Genomic DNA, 24,374 nt, shown 5'->3' on the forward strand with positions numbered 1-24,374 from the left:
CCAGACTGCATTTCTGTTTGATTATGTTGTCATCCAGTAGAGGAGGAAGCTGCGATGGTGTAAATTATGGCACGTTGCTGTGTGGTTAACTAGGCTGGCTGTGGTGGTAGTGTGTGCTGCTGTCATTTTCTGAGGCTGCATTGAATCCAGGTCTATGCGTCAAGCCGAGGATGTCCTCTACATCCTAATGATGCTGCTTCCCTCCACACAGCCACACAGCTGGGCCTGACACTGCTGCAACACTGCCGTAACACTGCCCCCTGCTGGGTCTTCTGCCTAGCCTATTAAAGACTATCTTGCTGTCTGGTTGTTATGTGACTACAGTGCCACTGCTGCACTTACGTAAACACACTCGGGAAGAATTGAATTTCTGAGCCACCTTCATAAGCACTCACGTATGCACACAAACACACACACAACTCGGTTGTAGGCCGGGTATCACTGCAGTAAGCTATGTTTAATCATTATGGGAACTATAGCTGTTCATGTGGCTGTGACTGTGTCCCAAATGCTTCCCTTTTTAGTCCACTACTTTGGACCAGAGTCCTATGGACACGGGTCGAACAGTGCACTATAAAGGGGATAGGGTTCCATTTGTGAGGCCGACTGTAAGTCTCAAGTGCCTGCATAGGCTGGACCCCCAGCCAGTGATACTGTCTATAGGTATATAGTCTATAGGTCTCTAAGATAATGTTATACAAATGTTCCTTTCTCTTGTTCTCCTTAGAACCGACCCGTACTACCTGTGAGAACCCAGGGACACCTCGCTATGGTTCTCTGAACAGAACCTATGGCTTCAAGGTAAGGAGATAAAGTCCCACACTCAAAATCATTGGTATGTGTCCAAAATAGCATCCTATTCCATATGTAGTACACTACTTTTGACCAGGGCCCTCACCCTATTCCATATGTAGTGCACCACTTTTGACCAGGGCCCTCACCCTATTCCATATGTAGTGCACCACTTTTGACCAGGGCCCTCACCCTATTCCATATGTAGTGCACCACTTTTGACCAGGGCCCTCACCCTATTCCATATGTAGTGCACCACTTTTGACCAGGGCCCTCACCCTATTCCATATGTAGTGCACTACTTTTGACCAGAGCCCAAAGGGACTATATTGGAATTTGGTTCCATTTGGGACTCTGCCATAACCATATGACACTCAGATTGCATGTCGAAGATACTCTGTTAATGTACTGTCTGTGAATGTGTTTGTGTAGGAAGTCCTGAAGTCCTCAACTGTTAGCGATACTTCAAGGCTCTTATTCACAGACTAAGCTCATGTGGTAAAAAAGAAATATATATATACTGTTTTTGTCTCATACCTTCTGGGCAAGGCCTTGTTACACTATGAAAATAAATAATATCCCAAGAATTATAAATCGTGACTGAATGGCAAGACATTGGTTTAGAGACAATGCTCTAGCCTGACAAAGTTACTTTACGTACCTTTCTCATTGGGACATTTTCCTTGGCTAATGATATGCAAATGAGGCAATGAATATGTTTATTACTTGTATGCAAATTCCCTCTGGCATTTGACTTCTTTAAATTTCAGATCTCTGTATGTAATGTCTGAGCCGAGACAATCATTACTGTGAGGCTGATGGTGTCAATGACGATGATACCATGTCAATCATGGTCCCAAATTTTTTTATTTTAGCCATTTAGCAGACACTCTTATCCAGAGTGACTTAAAGTTAGTTAGTTAATTCATCTTTAGATAGCTAGGGGGGACAACCACATATCATCACTAAGCTAAAGACCCTGGGATTAAACACCTCCCTCTGCAACTGGATCCTGGACTTCCGAACAGGCCGCCCCGAGGTGGTGAGGATAGGCAACAACACATCCGCCACAATGACCCTCAACACGGGGGCCCCTCAGGGGGTGTGATGAGTCCCTTCCTGTACTCCCTGTTCATTCATTAAGTTTGCAGATGACAAGACAGTGGTAGGCCTTATCACTGATGACGATGAGATGGCCTACAGGGAGGCCAGAGACCTGGCGGTGTGGTGCCAGGACAACAACCTCTCCCTCAACCTCTCCCTCAAGACAAAGGATCTTTGACTACAGGAAACGGAGGGCCGAGCACATCCTCGTCCACAGGGCAGGTCAAGCACTTCAAGTTCCTCGGTATCCACATCACTAAGGAATTATCATAGTTCACACACACCAACACAGTCGTGAAGAGGGTATGACCATGCCTCTTCCCCCTCAGGAGGCTGAAAGGATTTGGCATGGGCAGTCAGATCCTCAAAACGTTTTACAGCTAAGCTCCCTGCCATCCAGGACCTCTATACCAGGCGATGCCAGAGGGAGGTCCTAAAAATTGTCAAAGACTCTAGCCACACAAGTCATAGACTGTTCTCTCTGCTACCGCACAGCAAGTGATGCTGATGCACAAAGTCTTTGAACACTCTTTGAAGAGGTAGGGTTTCAGATGTTTTTGGAAGATTGGCATGGTCTCTTCTCTCCTAGCTTCAGGAGTGTGCGGAGGAGCAGGGTGATATGGGAAAACTTGGGAAAGTTGAACACCAGGCAAGCTGCAGCATTCTGGATAAGTTGCAGGGGTTTGATGGCACACGTGGAGAGCCCAGCCAACAGCGAGTTGCAGTACTCCAGACAGAAGATGATAATTGCCTGGATTAGGACCTACACCGCTTCCTGTGTGAAGTATGGTCATACTCTACTGATGTTTTAGAGCATGGACCTGCAGTCTCTGCTTTGATGTTTGCAGAGAATGACAGGGGTGTTGTCCAGGTTCACGCCAAGGTACTTTGCACTCTGGGATGGAGAGTCTTGGAGCGGGAAAGTCTTCCCCGGTAGGAAGAGCAGCTACATCTTGTCAAGGTTGAGCTTGAAGTGGTGGGCCGACATCTAAGCAGAGATGCGTGTTGCCATTTGGGTGTCACAAGGGGAAGGAGAAAAGCAGTTGTGTCATCCACATAGCAATGTTAGGAGACACCATGTGAGGATATAATGGAGCCGAGTGACTTGGTGTATAGAGAGAAGAGGAGAGGGCCTAGAACTAAGTCCTGGGGTACACCAGTGGTGAGAGTATGTGGTACAGACATAGATCCTCTCCACGTCACCTGGTAGGAGCAGCATACCATTTAGGATGCTATCCAAGAGTGTTCAGAGCCTGAGACTCCCAGTCCTGAGGGGGTAGACAGGAGGATCTGATGGTTCACGTGGCGAAGGCAACAGATAGATCTATGAGGATGAGAACATTTTTGCTCAGCTGCCCGCAGCCCTGTTCTGTAAACTCTCAATGAGTCCCTCAGCCACGGAGCAGGAGAGGAGGGCCGAGCCGTCCAGGAGGAAAGGAGACAGTGATAGTCAAAGGATGCGGAAAGGGAGGGTCGAAGTGGCAGAATCAGGAGGGAGAAGAATTTAGCAGAAGGGAGAGATGATAGGATAGAAGAGGAGTAGTGGGAGAGAGAGTGACGATTGCATCAGACATAAAAGGAAACAAAGTAGTGATCAGAGACCTGGAGGGGGGTTGCAGTGAGATTAGTAGGTGAGCAACCTCTCGTAAAGGTGAGGCCAAACGTATGGCCTGCCTTGTGATTGGGAAAGGACTGGGAAAAGGTGAGGCCAAGCGTATGGCCTTCCTTGTGAGTGGGAAAGGACTGGGAAAAGGTGAGGCTAAGAGTATGGCCTGCCTTGTGAGTGGGAAAGGACTGGGAAAAGGTGAGGCCAAGCGTATGGCCTGCCTTGTGAGTGGGAAAGGACTGGGAAAAGGTGAGGCAAAGCGTATGGCCTGCCTTGTGAGTGGGAAAGAACTGAGAAAAGGCGAGACCAAAAGAAGCAAGGAGGGGAAGGAAAGATTTGGAAATAAATTAATTGAGGCAGATGTCAGGAGGTTGAAGTCGCCAAGTACGAAGAGCGGTGAGCCATCGCCAGGAAATGAGCTTATCAAGGTATCAAGCTCATTGAAGAACTCTCCAAGGGCACCTGGTGGGCGATATGACGATAATGTTAAACTTGAGTGGACAAGTGACAGTGACAGCATGGAATTAAAATGAGGAGATGGACAGGTGAGAGGGAGAAAATAGAAAATCTCCACTTAAGAGAAATTAGTAGCCCTGTGCCACCACCGCGATGACCAGATGCTCTCAGACTATAAAAGAAAACGTAGTCAGATGGAGAGAGTAGCTGGAGTAGCAGTGTTCTCTGGGGTGGTCCATGTCTCCGTCAGGGCCAAAAAGTCAAGGGACTGAAGGGTAGCATAGGCTGAGATGAACTCAGCATTCTTGACCACAGATCGGCAGTTTCAAACGCTACTTGGGGCCTCATTTATGAATAATAAGGCACAAATCTAAAACATTATATTGCCACATGTGCCAAATACAACAGGTATTACAGGGAAATGCTTACTTACAAGCCCTTAACCTCTCTAGGATAGGGGACGCTAGCGTCTCACTTGGCCAAAAGCCAGGGAAAATGCAGCGCGACAAATTTAAATAAAATGATATAAAAATCAAACTTTCATTAAATCACACATGTAAGATACTCAATTAAAGCTACACTCGTTGTGAATCCAGCCAACATGTCAGATTTTAAAAAGGCTTTTCGGGGAAAGCATAAGAAGCTATTATCTGATGATAGCACAACAGTAAACAAAGAGAGTAGCATATTTCAACCCTACAGGCGCTACACAAAACGCAGAAATAAAATATAAATCATGCTTTACCTTTGACAAGCTTCTTTTGTTGGCACTCCAATATGTCCCATAAACATCACAATTGGTCCTTTTGTTCGATTAATTCCGTCCATATATATCCAAAATGTCCATTTATTTGGCGCGTTTGATCCAGAAAAAAACAGCTTTGAATTTGCTTAACGTCACTACAAAATATCTCAAAAGTTACCTGTAAACTTTGCCAAAACATTTCAAACTACTTTTGTAATACAACTGTAGTTATTTTTACACGGCAATAATCAATCAAATTGAAGACGGGTCTATCTGTGTTCAATACAGGAAGACAACAAACCAACGCTACTTTTCAAGTCTTGAGCAACTCTCAACAGTGTTACCCAGTTCCTAGATAACCCCAACCAAATTCCAAAGACTGGTGACATCCAGTTGAAGCGGTAGGAACTGCAAACAAGTGCCTAAGAAATATAATTTCCCAATGAGAACTCACTGAACAGACAGAGACCTAAAAAAAAAATATGAATGGTTAGTCCTCAGGGTTTTGCCTGCTACATAAGTTCTGTTATACTCACAGACAAGATTCAAACAGTTTTAGAAACTTCAGAGTGTTTTCTATCCAAATCTACTAGTGATATGCATATCTTATATTCTTGGCATGAGTAGCAGGAAGTTGAAATTGGGAACTCTATTTATCCAAAAGTGAAAATGCTGCCCCCTATACCTTATGTTATTCAACAATGCAGTTTTAAGAAAAAATTTGTTAATTAAGTTTTTAAAAAATAGATAAGTAAGAAAAATAACAGAAACATAAGTTACAAATAACGCGAAAAAACACACACAATAGCACAATTGGTTAGGGGACCGTAAAATGGCAGCCGAGATGCACAGCCATGACCATGCTTTCGCACAAGTGGTGGAATAAGGGAACTGCTTGACAAGCATAGCATTGGGAAAATATATGTTGAAGGGAGGGGGTACTGTCACGTCTACTCCCGCTCCCCCTCTCTGGCGCTCGACGTCGCCAGTTTACTCATTATTCCGCACACCTGCCACCATCGTTACGCGCACCTGCACCGCGCACCTGTCATGAGACTCACCTGGACTCCATCACCTTCCTGATTACCTCCCCTATATCTGTCAGTCCCTTTGGTTCTTTCCACAGGCGTTATTGATTCTGTTTCTGTGTTTCATGTCTGTGCGCTACTCGTGTTTCTTGTTTTGTTCCATGTTCAGTTATTTGTTACATTTACTCCCTGTACTTGCTTCCAGAGTCTTTGCGTATACGTTACAGGCTGGGCCAGTCAAAGACATTCAGAGACTTGTCCCGAAGATACTCCTGCGTTGTCTTGGCTGTGTGCTTAGGGTCGTTGTCCTGTTGGAAGGTGAACGTTCGGCCCAGTCTGAGGTCCTGAGTGCTCTGGAGCAGGTTTTCATCAAGAATTTCTCTGTACTTTACTCCATTCATCTTTCCCTCGATCCTGACTAGTCTTCCAGTCCCTCCCGCTGAAAAACATCCCCACAGCATGATGCTGCCACCACCATGGTTCATCGTAAGGATGGTATTGGCCAGGTGATGAGCGGTGCCTGGTTTCCTCCAGACGTGACGCTTGGCATACAGGCCAAATAATATTTTTCTCATGGTCAGAGTCCTTTCAGTGCCATTTGGAAACTCCAAGTGGGCTGTCATGTTCCTTTTACTGAGGAGTGGCTTCCGTCTGGCAACTGTACCTTAAAGGCTCCCGAGTGGTGCAGTGGTCTAAGACACTGCAACTCAGTGCTTGAGGCATCATTACAGACACCCTGGTTCAAATCCAGTCCCATAGGGCGGTGCACAATTGGCCCAACGTCATCTGGGTTTGGCTTGTGTGAGCTGTCATTGTAAATAAGAATTTGTTCTTAACCTCTCTAGGGTATGTGGGACGCTAGCGTCCAGTGAGGTTGCAGAGCGCCAAATTCAATTACAGAAATGCTCATTATAAAAATTCTGAAAACAAAACATATTTTCCATAGGTTTAAAGATGAACTTCTTGTTAAACCAACCACAGTGTCATATTTATAAAATGCTTTGCGGCGAAAGCATACCTGGCCCAGAACATAGCCAGGTTGACAAATTATTACAAACAGTAACGATGAAGTCTCTTTATATCAAAAAACCTCAGTTTTGCGCGTTTTCTCCAGTAATCCATAGGCTCAAACTCAGTCAAAACAATCAGACAAAAACTCCAAATTGTATCCGTAAAGTTCATAGAAACATGTCAAACGATGTTTATATTCAATCCTCAGGTTGTTTTTTAGCCTAAATGATCTATAATATTTCAACCGGACAATAACGTCGCCAATATAAAAGGTAAACAAGAAATGCACATGCGCCTGAAAAAACTCTGCGTCACGTTAGGGTCCACTCGTTCAGACTGGTCTTACTCCCTCATTTATAAGAATACAAGCCTGAAACGATTTCTAAAGACTGTTGACATCTAGTGAAAGGCATAGGAACTGCAAATGGATACTGTAATGGCATTGAATAGAAAACTACAAAACCACACACAAAAATACTTCCTGAATGGATTTTTCTCAGGTTTTCGCCTGCTAAATCAGTTCTGTTATGCTCACAGACACTATTTTAACAGTTTTGGAAACTTTAGAGTGTTTTCTATCCAAATCTACCAGTTATATGCATATCATATCTTCTGGGCCCGAGTAGCAGGCCGTTTAATTTGGGCATGCTTTTCATCCAAAATTCCGAATGCTGCCCCCTACCCGAGAGAGGTTAACTGACTTGCCTAGTTAAATAAAGGTTCAATTTAAAATAAAAAATTCAAACACATAAAGGCCTTATTGGTCGAGTGCTGCAGAGATGGTTGTCCTTCTGGAAGGTTCTCCCATTTCCAAAGAGGAACTCTGGACCTCTGTCAGAGTGACCATTGAGGTTTTTGGTCACCTCCCCTCCCCTGATTGCTCAGTTTGGCCGGGCGGCCAGCTCTAGGAAGAGTCTTGGTGGATCCAAACTTGTTTCATTTTAGAATGATGGAGGCCACTGTGTTTTGGGGAATCTTCAATGCTGCAGAAATGTTTTAGTACCCTTCCCCAGATCTGTGCCTCGACTCAATCCTGTCTCGGAGCTCTGTGGAAAAAGTGAAGGCGTCAGAATAAATAAAATTTTACCTTTATTTAACTAGTCAAGAACAAATTCTTATTTACTATGACGGCCTACTGGGGAACAGTTGGTTAACTGCCTAGTTCAGAATGACAGATTTTTACCTTGTCAGCTCAGGGATTCAATCCAGCAACCTTTTGGTTACTGGCCCAACACTCTAACCACTAGGCTACCTGCCACCAGTATGAGTGCACTATATCTTGACATGCTATCAATATCATATAATTTGACCACATCAGTGCATTTGTTACGATAATAATCCATATCAAGTACAGTAATTTGTTAAATAAAAGGCATATCTGCAAGTGAAACCATTGTTGACATACTATAAAAGACTGAGGTAATGGAAATCGAAAAAGGGATGTCTGATCTTGCTCTGTTGGAAGATTTGGCCCATGCTGCATTTCGCAGAGAGAACAGATTGGCTCATCAGATATCGTTTCCCAAAACCAATTTCATAGGATTTTTGCAAAGATTTGAGACCTACTTTAAAAAGGAAACACAAGCCATTCCGGTGCACAACCATGTGCTATCCATCTTGGGTTTTTTGGCAACGGGCACTTTTCAACAGGAGCTTGCCGATCGGCATCTCACAGCCCTCCATGAGCCAAAACAAACAGTAACATACAATTTCAATACAAGATTGCACAACAGATTGAAGTCAAGAGGGGTTTCTTTGACATGATGCCATCAATGAATTCCCAAATACAAATAGAGAAAAAGGCGGCACCCACATGGACATAAAAGAACCAAAGGATTTAAACTATGTGAACAGACAAGTCTTCCCCTCTTAATGTACAGGTGACAGTGAGTGATGTGATGATCAAAAGATGCTGCTGAATGTGGTGGCAAGGTGGCCAGGTGGAACTCACAACTCGTTCATTCTGCAGAACAATAGTTGGCCTATATGCTTACAGGAGGGAGCTGTTGAGGATGGATGGCTTATTGGTCTGTGTTGTCTAATCATTTGAAGTAACTTGAATTGTCCTAATAGTCCTCTCTTTGTAGCTATGTTTCTCTTTTTACTGGTCACAACTGAGCGAACCAAATAAAACATTTTGGTTGTACTCAACCTCTGACACGAGCACCTCTATTTCAGTCTCAGAAACATGTTTTTTTAATTAGTTGTGCCATTGTATGTCATGGTACGGCATTGTATATTCCCCATGGGTTGAAGGGATGAATTGACCATATAAGGTTAATTAGGGGCGTTTCGAAATGCAAATCGCCAAGGTTCTGCATGAGCACTGAGGCTGAGAACAATTGGTATTCATCAATGGTCATCTCCTACCGGTGTGTGTAACTCTCATAGGAGTGTTTGATAAAGCACACTTTTTCTATGCATACAGACATTATAAATTCTGTTCGTACGTAGTATTTTAGAATAGTTTCTACGCAATATTGATAAATGAAGCCCTAGGAATTCCAAATGTTGTGCGTGCAGGGTACACTAAATTAAGAGTTGCAGCCAAGGGGTGGGGAGCATCTGTAAAGCCTAAAGGGAGAGGAGCGAACAGGTATAGAAAACACACAGATGGCTGCCAAAGCTGCAAAAGAGAAAAATGAGATCATCAGAAAATAACTAGGTAAGATACTCAAGTGAGACAGTGGTGTGAAGCCCTCCTCTCCTTCCTTTCTCAAACGACTCCTCCGAACGACTCCTCCGAACGACTCCTCCGAACAACTCCCCAGAACAACTCCGCAGAACCATCTTTGTTTTGGCGATGGCCTTAGTTTTGCGACGAGACCGCCGTTGATAGCTGAGAAAACAAGGGAGACTGAAGTACTAACACCAATTGACCATTGCCTTGCAGAGGTGAAGAGCACACCTCCTTGTACTAATTGCCTCGGAGAGGAGAAACCACCCTCCCCTCCAATACAGCCACTGATTACCAAGATAACAACAGTTGCAAATTGCCCTGCTCCTTAATCCTGGTTGATGTTGTCAACAATCATCTGCAAGTTAATAGCAGTCAGCAGTTCACATACCAAGAAGGCTACTGGGAAGACAGGCAGCACTTAAAGTAGATGGCCCTAGCTAGCAAAAAGACAGATAAAGACTAGCTATAGAATGATGCTGATGATTATGATGATGAGCATGGTGATGGTGGATATTTCTGATGAAGAAGACATTTTCATTTAAGAACACAAAAAAAAGCTCTGAAACACCTGTATGTTACTGTTCACAAGCTAGAAAACAGTGTTGATGCTGAGAATAGAGTCTAACCCTGTTTGTGTTTACAAGGGTTCATATTTGTGTGGGTATTATTTCATTGTGTGTGCATATGCATGCTTCCATGTTTCTATCCGTGTGTGTGTGTGTGTGTGTTTCTGACCGTTCTGGAGTCCTATGGTGTCTACACAGCGGGACCTGTAAACACAAGCAGTCCTTCCTCCGTTCCCTGTCCCTAATGAGCCTTAAAACGCTACAACTTTCCCCCACCAACAGATCTGTGTTTACGTTGTTAGGACTGATAAATGGCAAAACTGTACGGCAAATTGCCGTGATTTGTCTGGGAGAAGAGAAACACATTTGCTGCATGGCTTGCCTCTAATTGTGAATAAAAAAGAAAGGCAGCAAATATCAAATGACATAAAAGTGAAGAGCAGCATGTAGTCAAAGACAACAGTGTTTTCCTTCTCTCCTGGGGTTCTGTTCCATCATAAACTATTAGATAGAAGACATCTATCTAGCGCACATTGTACTAAATCATCAATCCATTATAGACTTATCAGTAACCACGAGTACATTATGCAATGTTCAGAGCTACGCTGGTGGACCACTGCTCGATAAAGGAGATGGTTACACACAGAACACACAGAACACACAGAACACACGGAACACACGGAACACACAGAACACACAGAACACACGGAACACACAGAACACACGGAACACACAGAACACACGGAACACACAGAACACACGGAACACACAGAACACACAGAACACACGGAACACACGGAACACACGGAACACACAGAACACACAGAACACACAGAACACACAGAACACACGGAACACACAGAAGGGAAGGGGAGAGTTATTTCTCATTGCTATTTCGGTAGCTCCTCCTTATTAAGTCAAGACATGGAAAAGAGCTCCCGCGTCTTGTAACATGAATGAACTTTAGGAATATTTTCGCCAGGGGAAAAGGAGTGAGAGGGAGGAAGGGGGTAGAGAAGGGCTTGAGGGCTCTTGCCGGGAATGAACTTTATTCATATTTTTGTCAGGGGATAAATATAATATGGAGTGAGAGGGAGGAGGAGGGCGAGGAAGGGCTCTTGCCCAGATGCGCTGGCATTAAGAATTCAAGCCTTATTGTAACATTTGGGGTCAAGTCATGCCCAGGCTTCAGAGAGAACAGTGAAATATCAGGCTTTCACACCCATAAATCATTTGTCTTGCCCTCGGGAGGGAGGGAGGGGGAGGGAGAGAGAGAGATTAAGAAATGAGAAAGAGAGAGGGAGAGAGGGACAGGGGAGAAGGAGAGGAGACTGCTGGCTGCAGCCTAATGATATTGAAGCAAAGAGAAGGAGATATTGTATCCCAGAGATAAGGCCATGAGTCTTATTACTCGTCAGACTGTGTTTCAGCACCGGGACGACGTGTTAATCAATTAATGTGTGAAGCCACTGTGTCATTCCATGACACGTTTTCATATTTCACTCCCCAGGCTCTGTCACACACACAGACTCGCACACACACACACACGGTCTCACACACACGCATGCAAGCAGAGGAAGGCTGAGAGAGCTGAAAAGAGCTGACAAGGGCTAATCTGATATGTCGCTCTTTGAAAGGGCATCAGTGATCAGTCTGAACCAAGGAACGTATTGGTTTGATGTAGGCTGCTTAAACAAAACCTTTCATAGGGATTCAAGAGTTGACTCGTGTGTGTGTGTGTGTGTGTGTGCCTTTGTTTGATAGTAACATCAAAGTTGATATCAAACTGGCCTTTCAATTGAAGCACTCCTATTCCTAGCTAGCCTGACTCCTCACGCTGAACACTCCCACTGCTCTATTCCTAGCTAGCCTGACTCCTCACGCTGAACACTCCCACTGCTCTATTCCTAGCTAGCCTGACTCCTCACGCTTGAAGCCCAATGACTTTTTATAGGCCTCTGAGACTAGTGTGAATATAAGAATATATGATACTCTTTATGCCATTGTTACTATAACTGTGTGTTGTGTGTGTGTGTGTGTGTGTGTGTGTGTGTGTGTTGTGTTTCTCTACTCCTGCGCCTATTGATAATGCAGGTGCACTCAATTGTCTCTCTACTCTAACACAGGTGGGCAGCATGGTGGCGTTCCAGTGCCAGCTGGGTCACCTGCTCCAGGGCTCCACCACCCGGCTCTGCCAGGCTGACCTTACCTGGAGCGGCTCCCAGCCAGAGTGTATCCGTGAGTCACATCACACCCCCTACTGCAGTGGTTCTGATGATGTCGCGGGTATCAGAGGGTATAGCTACAGCCGTTGTTGTGACTGGGTCATAGAGGGACAGTATAGGGAGGGGGTGGTTCTCAAACCTCTCCTGGGGACCCTCAGACATTTTCACAATTTGTTGTAGCCCTGAACTAACTCAATTGATTCACCTAGTCAAGGAGTTGATGATTAGTTGACAAGTTGAATCAGGAGTGCTAGCTGTGGAATCGATCAAATATACATGGAACGGTCCCCAGAAGAGGTTTGAGAACCACCCCCAACTGTCCCTCTGTGGTGCCCAGTCACAACAACTGCTGTTGCTATACCCTCTGATGCCCACGATGACATCATCATAGGAAAAGCCCCCATTTTATATAATTGCATTTATATGGTCAGCCCATATTTCTATGATAGACCCATTCTAGGATTCTAGTTCTATGGTCAACCCATTCTAGGATTGTAGTTTTATGGTCCCGCCATTCTAGGATTCTATTTCTATGATAAACCCATTCTAGGATTTTAGTTCTATGGTCAACCCATTCTAGGATTATGTTTTTATGGTCAAACCCATCCTAGGATTATGTTTCTATGGTCAAACCCATTAAAGGATTCTGTCTCTATGGTCAACCCATTCTAAGATTATATCTCTATGGTCAACCCATTCTTAGATTCTGTTTCTATAGTCAACCCAATCTAGGATTCTTTTTCTATGGTCAACCAGTTCTTGGATTCTATTTCTATAGTCAGTCCATCCCCGACTCTAGCTAGGGACCTCCATGATATCCGTCACTTCTGGCCATTCTCACTGACATTACTCTGACCGTGACATGTCACTTTGACCTGTTCATCTGTAAAATAAACACATCTTAGGAACCACTGACCATTTTTTACACATTAGCCACAAAGAGTAAGAAGAGGGAGAGAGGGAGACGTGATGTGGTCCTAACTACACTAGTTTGTCATGGTTGTGCCGTACTGACGCTCAGAAAGTGTGGCTTGTACTGTACATCTTTGAGAATTATACAGTACATCTGTTATGTCAGGCACAGGAGTCTTGCTGGTGATTACATGCAGGTGTTTTTCAAAAAGTTTTACTTGCATAATAGCAGTTGGCTGTTTCCTAGGTAACAAGGATCTTAGAAGGATCATGGCACAACTATCTCCGTTAGCGCCTGCTACCGAACCAAAGGGCTTCATTACTTTTTCAATGATAAAGTAGAGCACTCTGCCAAGCTTCAAGGTCATATTTAATAACTGCTACTTTGAAAATTAATTCACATTATTGGAAACAGCAAGGATCATTTTCTACTCTCACCGTCACAGCAGGTGAGCTGATATATCAGAGGGGAAGGATGATTCTCATGAAGAGATAATCTTTATGGAGGTAGATTCAGAGACCCAGCCTAGCGGGAGAGACCCTAACCTTCACATCGGCTCCCTCCCAAATGGCCCACATCCCCTGTATCGGGCACTACTTTTGATCAGGGACCATAGGAGAAAGTAGTTCACAATATAGGGGATAGGGTGCCGTTTGGAGGCAACCATCCACACGAATCGTCAGTCAGCCCTCCTCAGGGTAGTCTTATCCACTCAGCTACCTCCATAGGGATAGGGTGAGGCAGGGTAAAGTGGGGTGAGATGGGGGGGTATAGAGGGGATGGTGGTCTCTTTTTGTCTCTCTCTCTCTCACACTCTCTGTGTCTCCTATCCCAGGAGTGTCAATGTCCCCATCCAGGCAGGGAGGAGAGAAAGGCGAACCCTGGTCTTATCTCCCCATACAGCCTGTCTCCATCCCTCCCCACTCACACATGCACGTCACTCCCACGTCACACCATGGCAAAGCACCCACCCCCACCACCCCTCCATCTAGCAGTATAACGATATAGCACAGTAGTAGTATAAGGATATAGCACGTAGTAGTAGTATGAGGAAATGGTGTTAAAATATGATTTATATACACTAATTAAGTATGGGCTTACCGCAATATTAATGTATTGTATGAGAAAATGATTGGAATACAGATATAATTTCCAGTCAAATGGAAAAGAAATGCCAGGGTGGCAGTGGATGCACGCTCTCTGTCTGCCCAGCCAAGGAAAGATAGAATCAAAGAGCCCAGCTAGCATATTTGGTTATTTGGTTCCTTGTTGTGAGAACGTATGTTTTTGGTTTCCGATTAGGTTCTAGAAACGAAGCCATAAGTTTCCTGACTGGTAAAATGTTTTTTTTTTTTTAAATGTCCTGAGAACGAATGTGAAAACGTACATTTTTAGGTGGCAGGGAGTTTCTGAGAATGTTGTATTATTACTTTGGCACAGTGTCAGTGAGATTCTGTCCATGGAATTAGTCCTCTGTGCCACCAGGATGGAGCTAGCATGCCATGTTTTTACGTGTTAGTCTATTCATTTCAAACAATGGGGAAACAAGCACTCATTAAGATCAGATGTTGCCAATTAGTGGACTTGGCCAACACACCTGAACACACTTAACAAGATAGAAGATAGAGTTTTGTTGATGCTGAGAACTGAACGATGTGAGAACATAACAATGTGAGAACATGAATTAAGTAGAACCACAAAGAAACCTGTAGGAAACGTTCTGAAATTCCCACAGAAGAACGCTGTATCTTAACGTTCTCTGAACTATTTGAGAACATTCCCAATGTCAAACCAGTTCGAGAACATTCATAGAACATTCAAAATTGAAATTAAATGTAACCATGTTTGAACTTTTAGGAAAAATTCTGTTAAATTGATGAAATACCAAGAAAATAAAGTTTTTTTGTAAAGTTCCTAAAATGTGCTGAGAATGTTCCAAAACCAAGTAACTATTCTGCACCATTCCCAGAAAGTTGTGGGAAGGTTGTATGCTAAATAACCATAGGACAACTACGATCTCAGCAAGCTCTAAGAAACATAAGGTTCTCAGAACATTATGTGCTAGCTGGGTGAACTCCCTTAAACCAGTTTGTTACATGGCTGACTTAGAGAACATTGACAGATGGCTACCAATGTCAGATTGCTGTTCACTCAAAACATCTTTACTCATAACTACATTTCACTCTTTCTGTAATTAGCCTATATTCTGCCAATTGTGTGAAGAAATGTCAACACACCGTGTCACACAAATGTCATTGATATAGTTCAATATGTGTAGGATTACTCACAGTGTGTAATATAATATTCAGTAACTATACATAGCCACTTTTCATATTGGAATAGACAAAAAAAAGAATACTTAAGTCTCACCATGACCTCCAACAGCTATCACACTGCCCCAAAATATCCCCCCGCCTCCTGTACTGTTCAAGAGACCCATCAACATACACACACACACTCATATACACATATATACACACATACACACATACACACACACATATACACACACACACACACACACACAAACACACTCATATACACATACACACACACACACTCATATACACATACACACACACAAACACACTCATACACATATACACACATACACACACACACACAAACACACTCATATACACATACACACAAAAAAAATACCTCAAAATAAAAGAGAATTGGTGGGTTAGTTGGAGCATTGATCCCTCCACATACCTAATCACAGCCCCTTTTGATCAAAGATGGATAATAGTGGTTCACTGGCTTAGCTGAGTGACAGAGAATCTCCTGCTGTTTGATCTTCCATGGGTTGGTGGGTTGGGGCAGTGACAGGTAAACACACACACACACACACTGTACACACACACACTTCTCTTTCACTCTGTGCACGCTGCCACAACACATCAGTGCATATCTGACCCTCTCTGGGTTGCTCAACTCAACTCCGGGCCATCTCTGTAGACTGTGTAGAATGCAACCAACCATCCCTGAGAAAGTAACCAGTCGTATTCACACACACAGTGCAGCAGTAGGAGATGTGTTTGTTGTGTTCTGTTTGTCTGAGGTTCTGGGTAGCCAGGGAATCAGTTCAGACTTGGTGTAAAAGCACATCTAGTCACTTGCAGGTGCAGGATACAAAAAGTGTCTTAAAGGAAAGACACTGTGCAAAATCATGTAAAGACAATTCAATAGAGCTTTGATGGTGTCTGCAGATATGGGCAGATGGTGTGAAGAATAGCAGTCAGCTATGGGCAGATGGTGTGAAGAATAGCAGTCAGATATGGGCAGATGGTGTGAAGAATAGCAGTCAGATATGGGCAGATGGTGTGAAGAATAGCAGTCAGCTATGGGCAGATGGTGTGAAGAATAGCAGTCAGCTATGGGCAGATGGTGTGAAGAAGAATATGGGCAGATGGTGTCAGTCAGCTATGGGCAGATGGTGTGAAGAATAGCAGTCAGTTATGGGCAGATGGTGTGAAGAATAGCAGTCAGATATGGGCAGATGGTGTGAAGAATAGCAGTCAGCTATGGGCAGATGGTGTGGGCAGAAAGAATAGCAGTCAGATATGGGCAGATGGTGTAAAGAATAGCAGTCAGATATGGGCAGATGGTGTAAAGAATAGCAGTCAGCTATGGGCAGATGGTGTAAAGAATAGCAGTCAGATATGGGCAGATGGTGTAAAGAATAGCAGTCAGCTATGGGCAGATGGTGTGAAGAATAGCAGTCAGATATGGGCAGATGGTGTGAAGAATAGCAGTCAGATATGGGCAGATGGTGTGAAGAATAGCAGTCAGCTATGGGCAGATGGTGTGAAGAATAGCAGTCAGCTATGGGCAGATGGTGTGAAGAATAGCAGTCAGCTATGGGCAGATGGTGTGAAAAAGAATAGCAGTCAGCTATGGGCAGATGGTGTGAAGAATAGCAGTCAGTTATGGGCAGATGGTGTAAAGAATAGCAGTCAGCTATGGGCAGATGGTGTGAAGAATAGCAGTCAGATATGGGCAGATGGTGTGAAGAATAGCAGTCAGATATGGGTAGATGGTGTGAAGAATAGCAGTCAGCTATGGGCAGATGGTGTGAAGAATAGCAGTCAGCTATGGGCAGATGGTGTAAAGAATAGCAGTCAGCTATGGGCAGATGGTGTGAAGAATAGCAGTCAGATATGGGCAGATGGTGTGAAGAATAGCAGTCAGATATGGGCAGATGGTGTGAAGAATAGCAGTCAGATATGGGCAGATGGTGTGAAGAAAAGAATAGCAGCTATGGGCAGATGGTGTAAAGAATAGCAGTCAGCTATGGGCAGATGGTAGCAGTGAAGAAGAATAGCAGTCAGCTATGGGCAGATGGTGTGAAGAATAGCAGTCAGCTATGGGCAGATGGTGTGAAGAATAGCAGTCAGCTATGGGCAGATGGTGTAAAGAATAGCAGTCAGCTATGGGCAGATGGTAGGAAGAATAGCAGTCAGCTATGGGCAGATGGTGTGAAGAATAGCAGTCAGATATGGGCAGATGGTGAGAAGAATAGCAGACAGACATGGGAAGGTGAGAAGAATAGCAGACAGATATGGGCAGGTGAGAAGAACAGCAGACAGATGGGGAGGTGAGAAGAATAGCAGACAGACATGGGCAGGTGAGAAGAATAGCAGACAGACATGGGGAGGTGAGAAGAATAGCAGACAGATATGGGGAGGTGAGAAGAATAGCAGACAGACATGGGGAGGTGAGAAGAATAGCAGACAGATATGGATAGGTGAGAAGAATAGCAGTCAGATATGGGCAGGTGAGAAGAATAGCAGACAGACATGGACAGGTACAGGTGAGAATAACCATATTAGTATGTGGAAAAGGCTAATCTCTCTTTCTCCTTTCCTCGGTCTCCCCCCCTCCCAGCCCACTCGTGTAAGCAGCCAGAGAGCCCGGCCCATGTGGAGGTGATAGGGATGGACCTGCCAGGGTTTGGTTACACCCTCCTCTACTCCTGCCAGGCTGGGTTCTTCCTGTCCGGGGGCTCGGAACACCGCGTCTGCAAGTCCGACGGTACCTGGACCGGGAAGATGCCCATTTGTCGAGGTACAGGACAGGAACATGACATGTCCCGTGTGTTTGTTTGTGTCTGTGTGGCTCCAGGGTGAAGTTCCCCCTAACCTTCCACCAATCCTATCCATAGCCATTCGTGTGTGTGTGTGTGTGTATGTGTGTGTGTGTGTGTAATGGCATATGCTGATACGGTACAGAGGCTCTCTTGTAATGGCATATGCTGATACTGTACAGAAGCTCTCTTGTGCCACAGGCCGTGATTGCAGCCGCAATGGTATGGAGCATATTCACACACATATTCACACACACTCCTGGCCACTGCTGCATCGCACAGCTGTGCACTGCAGGCCACAGAGTAATTACACACACTTAAACAGATGTGTAATGTTGTGGGAGAATTTCCCACTGTGCCAGGCTGCTCTGCTACCACTGCAGCAGACAGCATCTTGTGCTATTCTAGTGTCTATCATGCCAGTGCAGTGGAACAGACAGGACACGGCTCCTGGTCCACCAATGGCACTTACCTTCACTGTCATGTAGAGGGCCACTGCCACAGAACACGCCCTCTCCTGCATAACCCCATGCTTATTTCTGGGTTTCTCACTTCATCTTGTTTCTTCTTACCAGATACCTTTTATACTTTTATTACCAAAAACATAATGAGAAGAAAGCTTGCAAGTAAGCATGTCATTGTACTATGTAGACTTCGCTGTATCCTGTGAACATCCATAGGACAAATCAACTTTGATTAGATTTTCTATCATTTGTACAAGATGTCATGCTTGACTTTTACATTCCAGGACACACCATATGCATTTATTATCCAGATTAACCCGATCCAGACATTTAGAAATTCCCACATACAGAACTCTAAATGGAACTGACAATAGAACTCATAATTCGACCCCAAGGAGTTAAATTGCATTATCTCTTGATGTGTGTTGCTGATGTACCTCAATACATGATTAGAAGTCCCCTCATGGAGAAGTTGATGTGACATAATGGGACTAATGCTGTTTCCTATAGCTGGGTCCAAACTCTCGGAGAAGCCCATCAAGCCAGTGGCAGGGACACCCAGTCCCAAGCTGAACGGTGAGTGCCTGACTGAAGTGTCATCACCACACACACACACACCATAAAAACTGTGCACACACACACGCGCGGACACACACACACACCATTACAGCAACGTCAAAAAGAGCAGTGTTCTGATTACAAAATACTACTCTGATGCCGGTACTGTAAAGTGCAGCTAGCAATCACAACAGAATGAATATGAACAGCTTCATCTGGCCTCGCAGGGGGCGAGGGCTTTGCTAATAGCACCTCAGAAGGACTGGTGTCCTTAATTCAATCTTGAGTGCCCCTCTTGAGGGACTAGAAGTTAATGAAGAGTGGAAAGAGTAAGTCTGACGGTAAAACGTCCCAGCAGCACAGGCCTGACAGGCCTCTCTCTCGTTCTCTCTCTCTTTTGTATTTTACTCTTTCTCTCTCTCACGGAGTAATCTGTGGTGCAGTGATATCGCAGCCCAACCATCCCAAAGCTTCCACTGCCTTCAAAACAAGTTTAACATTTATCAACTTGGAGAGGGACTAAGTTTTTTAAAAGCTTGGAGGTAATTTACTAAGTTTGGCATACTCTGAGTATCACGTTTTAGGGAAAACCCAGATGCAGACAGTGTCGAAGTAACAACAGTTTATTACTAGAACAGGGGGCAGGCAAAACGACATGTAGGCAGAGGTCAGGAATCCAGATCAGATTCAAAAGGTACAGAACGGCAGGCAGGCTCAGGGTCAGGGCAGGCAGAGGTCAGGAATCCAGATCAGATTCAAAAGGTACAGAACGGCAGGCAGGCTCAGGGTCATGGCAGGCAGAGGTCAGGAATCCAGAGCAGATTCAAAAGGTACAGAACGGCAGGCAGGCTCAGGGCGGGTAGGCTCAGGGCAGGTAGGCTCAGGGCAGGTAGGCTCAGGGCAGGTAGGCTCAGGGCAGGTAGGCTCAGGGCAGGTAGGCTCAGGGTCAGGGCAGGCAGAGGTCAATAATCCAGGGTGGTGTGACAAGGTACAGGACGGCAGGCAGGCTCAGTGCAGGCAGAATGGTCCAAATCGGGAAAACTAGATAACAGGAACTAGGAACAGACAGGAGCAAGGAGGAAAACGCTGGTAGGCTTGATGGACAAAACAGAGAACAGACAAACAGAGAACACAGGTATAAATAGGTATACAAATGGGAATAATGGTGGAAGACGGGCAATACCTGGAGGGGTGTGGAAACCAGCACAAAGTCAAACAGATCAGGGTGTGACACTGAGGGTGAAAGGTCCCAGGGCCCTGTGTCTGTGAACACTAGTAGTATTTGATCAATCATGATGAATAGACTTATAAACAGTGGAATATGAAGTGACAGTATGACTTAACCAAGGTCCTATTTTTCTGTTTTCCTCTTATTTCTTAAAATATTTGTTCAGTTTTATTGAAGGAATGGAAATGAAAAGGGAAGACAGTGCGAAGACCGGTGGGGCCAGGATTCGATCCCACGCAGGCAACGGGATGGCATGTGGACTTAACCGCTTGAACAACCTCAGGCACAACCAAGGCCCTCTATTAATCAATATTGTCTATGCTCTGTTTCAGTTCCTGATGACGTCTTTGCTCCTAACTATATCTGGAAGGGTTCATACAACTACAAGGGAAGAAAACAACCAATGACTCTGAGTATCACAAGCTTCAACACCACCACGGGAAGGGTTAACGTCTCCTTGACCAATAGCAACATGGAACTGCTGCTTTCGGGTACGACATCTGCATTTTACGCTATATTACACAGAGAGGACACGCTAGGGAAGGTCCCTAGCCACTCCTTGAACACACACACACACACAGATTAATACACACACACAGATTCACACACACATAGCATGTAATCGTGTAGTCACTGGAGTAAAATGGAGCCGGCGTTTCAGATGCAGAGTTTCTCTCCCACAATATGCATGTGACTAGAAATGAGTGTTACTAAACATAGCTGACATCGTTTGATTGGTAGGGCCTTAATGTCAGACGGTATCCATTTAGGACTGTATCTACTTGGTGGAAAATGTAATTATGTTGTTTATTTGCCTGCGTGGAGGACATTTGCTAATATTTGAAATGGGCATTTATGGTCTGTCTGATCTGAGAACATGTTTTGAGTTGAAGTGTTTTGATTTTGCAGTGTGCTGTAATTGATTTGAAAGCTATGACTCATTTGTTTCATTCATTTTTGGGGGGTGTTTTCGCATAGCCCCTTAATATAATATTTATTCTGTCCCTTAATGTACCTTCATTAGTGGAGCCTAATGGATGTGTAAAACTACCCCCCCCACATTTCTCTTAAATAAAATATTAATCTGAGCTGACAAATCTTTCACGGATTTACCATAACTATCTGGAGAGAAAAGTCCCCTTCTCCTCTTTCCCCCTCACTCCTTCTCCTCTTCCTCCCTCACTCCTTCCCCCTGACTCCTTCCCCTCTCTTCTTCTCCCCTGACTCCTTCCCCTCTCTTCTTTTCCCCTTTACTCCTTCCCCCTCACTCCTTTCCCCATCACTCCTTCCCCTCTCTTCTTCTCCCCTGACTCTTTCCCTCTCTTCTTCTCCCCTTCACTCCTTCCCCCCCTCACTCCTTCTCCCCTCACTCCTTCCCCCTCACTCCCCCTTCACTCCTTTCCCCATCACTCCTTCCCCCTCACTCCTTTCCCCATCACCCCTTTCCCCATCACTCCTTTCCCCATCACTCCTTCCCCCTCACCCCTTCCCCCTTCTCCCCTTCCCCCTCACCCCTTCCCCTTCACTCCTTCCCCTTCACTCCTTCCCCTCACTCCTTCTCCCCTCACTCCTTCCCCCTCACTCCTTCTCCCCTCACTCCTTCCCCCTCACTCCTTCCCCCTTCACCCCTTCCCCCTTCACTCCTTCCCCCCTCCTTCCCCCTCACTCCTTCTCCCCTCACTCCTTTCCCCATCATTCCTTCCCTTTACTCCTTCCCCTCTCCTTCCCCATCTCACTCCTTCCCCCTCTCTCCTTCCCCCTCTCTCCTTCCCCATCTCACTCCTTCCCCCTCTCTCCTTCCCCATCTCACTCCTTCCCCCTCATTCCTACTCCCTCGTTTCTCCACAGCTGCCTTTAACCTAGCTGACATGTGATTTACATCATCAAATAAATCTTCTTAATTTAAATTGGACTTTGAATTGCCCAGCAGCCGTTGCAAATTATGACACAGAAAGTTGAATGCAGCGCTACTCACTCACTGAGAAGAAATGTGTCTTGGAGATTTAGAAATCACAAAGTAATCATACCGCTGAGGCACGGGAGGAGGCCATTTTGTGTTTTTAATAACAGGGGGCTATTATCTTATTTCACATTTAGAGAGGACAGGCAGTGGATTGAGCATGTTAATTGAATGTGTGTTATTACTACCACTGTGTACATCAGTCTGTTTGGAGCGACAGCGCAGGGACGGGGCCTCTGATAGTGATGGTGCTCTCTTTCTATGCCTTCGGTTGTGGGAGGCTGTTAGCAATAGAAAGTACGGTTGATGAGTGAGTGTTCTACTACAGTAAATTGCTCCATGGTTGAAGAAGATAACGCTCAGTGTTTATATCACCTCTTTTCATTTTCCACACAGACACATACAGACCAAGAGTGAGATAAGAGAGCGAGACCATCATCATTGGGTCATTATCTGTGATTGTGTCCCCTGAGTACCACAAGTTACAGTATATCAGTGTTGTGCCTTGGCCTCACATCACCCCTCTTGTCCTCCTGTGCTGTGTTGTGCTGCAGGTGTCTATAAGAGCCAGGAAGCACGGTTGATGCTGCTCATGTACCATGTGAAAACATCCACTCACACCACGCTGGGCAAGGTCAAGGAGGAGACGTGGTCCATGGACGGTTTTGTAAGTTTACCGTTTCGTACTTACAGGAGGGGTTTGTGGAAATGAAACATTTACATGTTTGTCGTTTAGTAGCGCTTTCATCCAGAACGATTTATAGATATCTTGCTACTCATTGGACGTGGCGTATTAATGTTGAAATGGCATCTGGGAACCCAATGTAAATCAATGAGGGCGCTCTGCTGAAAAACGACAGTCCCACTTCTTGCTCAATCCAGCCGTGCACCGGGTCACCCAAACGGGTGACCAGGTGTTATTTCATGTTTATTACAAAATGGATTCAAATGCTCTCCTTGTTTTGTATTTAGTAAAAATGCAATTCTGAAAATATGGATTTTTCCTTTAGAATTCTACCCCATGGTGAAAAGTACCAAAAGGACTTGACTGACTGATTGACTGACTGATTGATTGACTCACTGACTGACTGATCATATCTGTCTCCCTGTATTCTCCTAGGTGTCTGCAGAACCTGACGGTGCCACCTATGTCTTTCAAGGCTTCATACAGGGTAAAGACTACGGTCAGTTTGGACTGCAGAGGCTAGGTAAACATCACCACATGTCCACTGTGTTTTTATATCAACTTTCTCACTGTCAACAATATTGTGTCATTTCAAAACATACACTTTTATTTCAGAAATATTTGATATAGACTAAAAGGTTACTGTGAGAATATTGATGTTGTTCCTCTCCCACACAGGTCTGAACATGTCAGAGAGTAATAACTCCTCCAATCCACCTCATGGTACAAACAGTAGCTCTGTGGCCATAGCAATCCTTGTGCCTTTTTTCGCCCTGATATTTGCAGGCTTCGGGTTTTATCTTTACAAACAGAGGTAAGTGTACCTACCTACCTACCTACCAGCTATTATTACTGACCGACCTACCACCAGCTATTATTACTGACGTACCACCAGCTAGTATTACCGATCTACCACCAGCTAGTATTACCGATCTACCACCAGCTAGTATTACCGATCTACCACCAGCTAGTATTACCGACCTACCACCAGCTATTATTACCTACCTACCAGCTATTATTACCGACCTACCACCACCTATTATTACTGACCGACCTACCACCAGCTATTATTACCGACCTACCACCAGCTATTATTACCGACCTACCACCAGCTAGTATTACCTACCTACCACCAGCTATTATTACCGACCTACCACCAGCTATTATTACCGACCTACCACCAGCTATTATTACCAACCTACCACCAGCTATTATTACCGACCTACCTACCAGCTATTATTACCTACCTACCACCAGCTATTAT

General features: G+C 44.7%; 1 protein-coding gene across 1 annotated transcript in view; it reads left to right on the forward strand.

Moving 5' to 3' along the window:
• The window catches only part of LOC112246006 (CUB and sushi domain-containing protein 3-like), a 385,088-nt gene that overhangs the window by 356,461 nt on the left and 4,253 nt on the right, over positions 1 to 24,374 (forward strand). The window contains exons 57-64 of the mRNA XM_042295029.1: positions 728 to 801; positions 12,115 to 12,226; positions 18,017 to 18,196; positions 19,190 to 19,255; positions 20,798 to 20,956; positions 22,980 to 23,092; positions 23,546 to 23,633; positions 23,789 to 23,924. Coding sequence (XP_042150963.1) covers positions 728 to 801; positions 12,115 to 12,226; positions 18,017 to 18,196; positions 19,190 to 19,255; positions 20,798 to 20,956; positions 22,980 to 23,092; positions 23,546 to 23,633; positions 23,789 to 23,924 — 928 coding nt within the window. The remainder of the gene's footprint in view (positions 1 to 727; positions 802 to 12,114; positions 12,227 to 18,016; positions 18,197 to 19,189; positions 19,256 to 20,797; positions 20,957 to 22,979; positions 23,093 to 23,545; positions 23,634 to 23,788; positions 23,925 to 24,374) is intronic.

Source organism: Oncorhynchus tshawytscha, linkage group LG13, assembly GCF_018296145.1.
Source record: "Oncorhynchus tshawytscha isolate Ot180627B linkage group LG13, Otsh_v2.0, whole genome shotgun sequence".
NCBI classification, from domain to species: domain Eukaryota; kingdom Metazoa; phylum Chordata; class Actinopteri; order Salmoniformes; family Salmonidae; genus Oncorhynchus; species Oncorhynchus tshawytscha.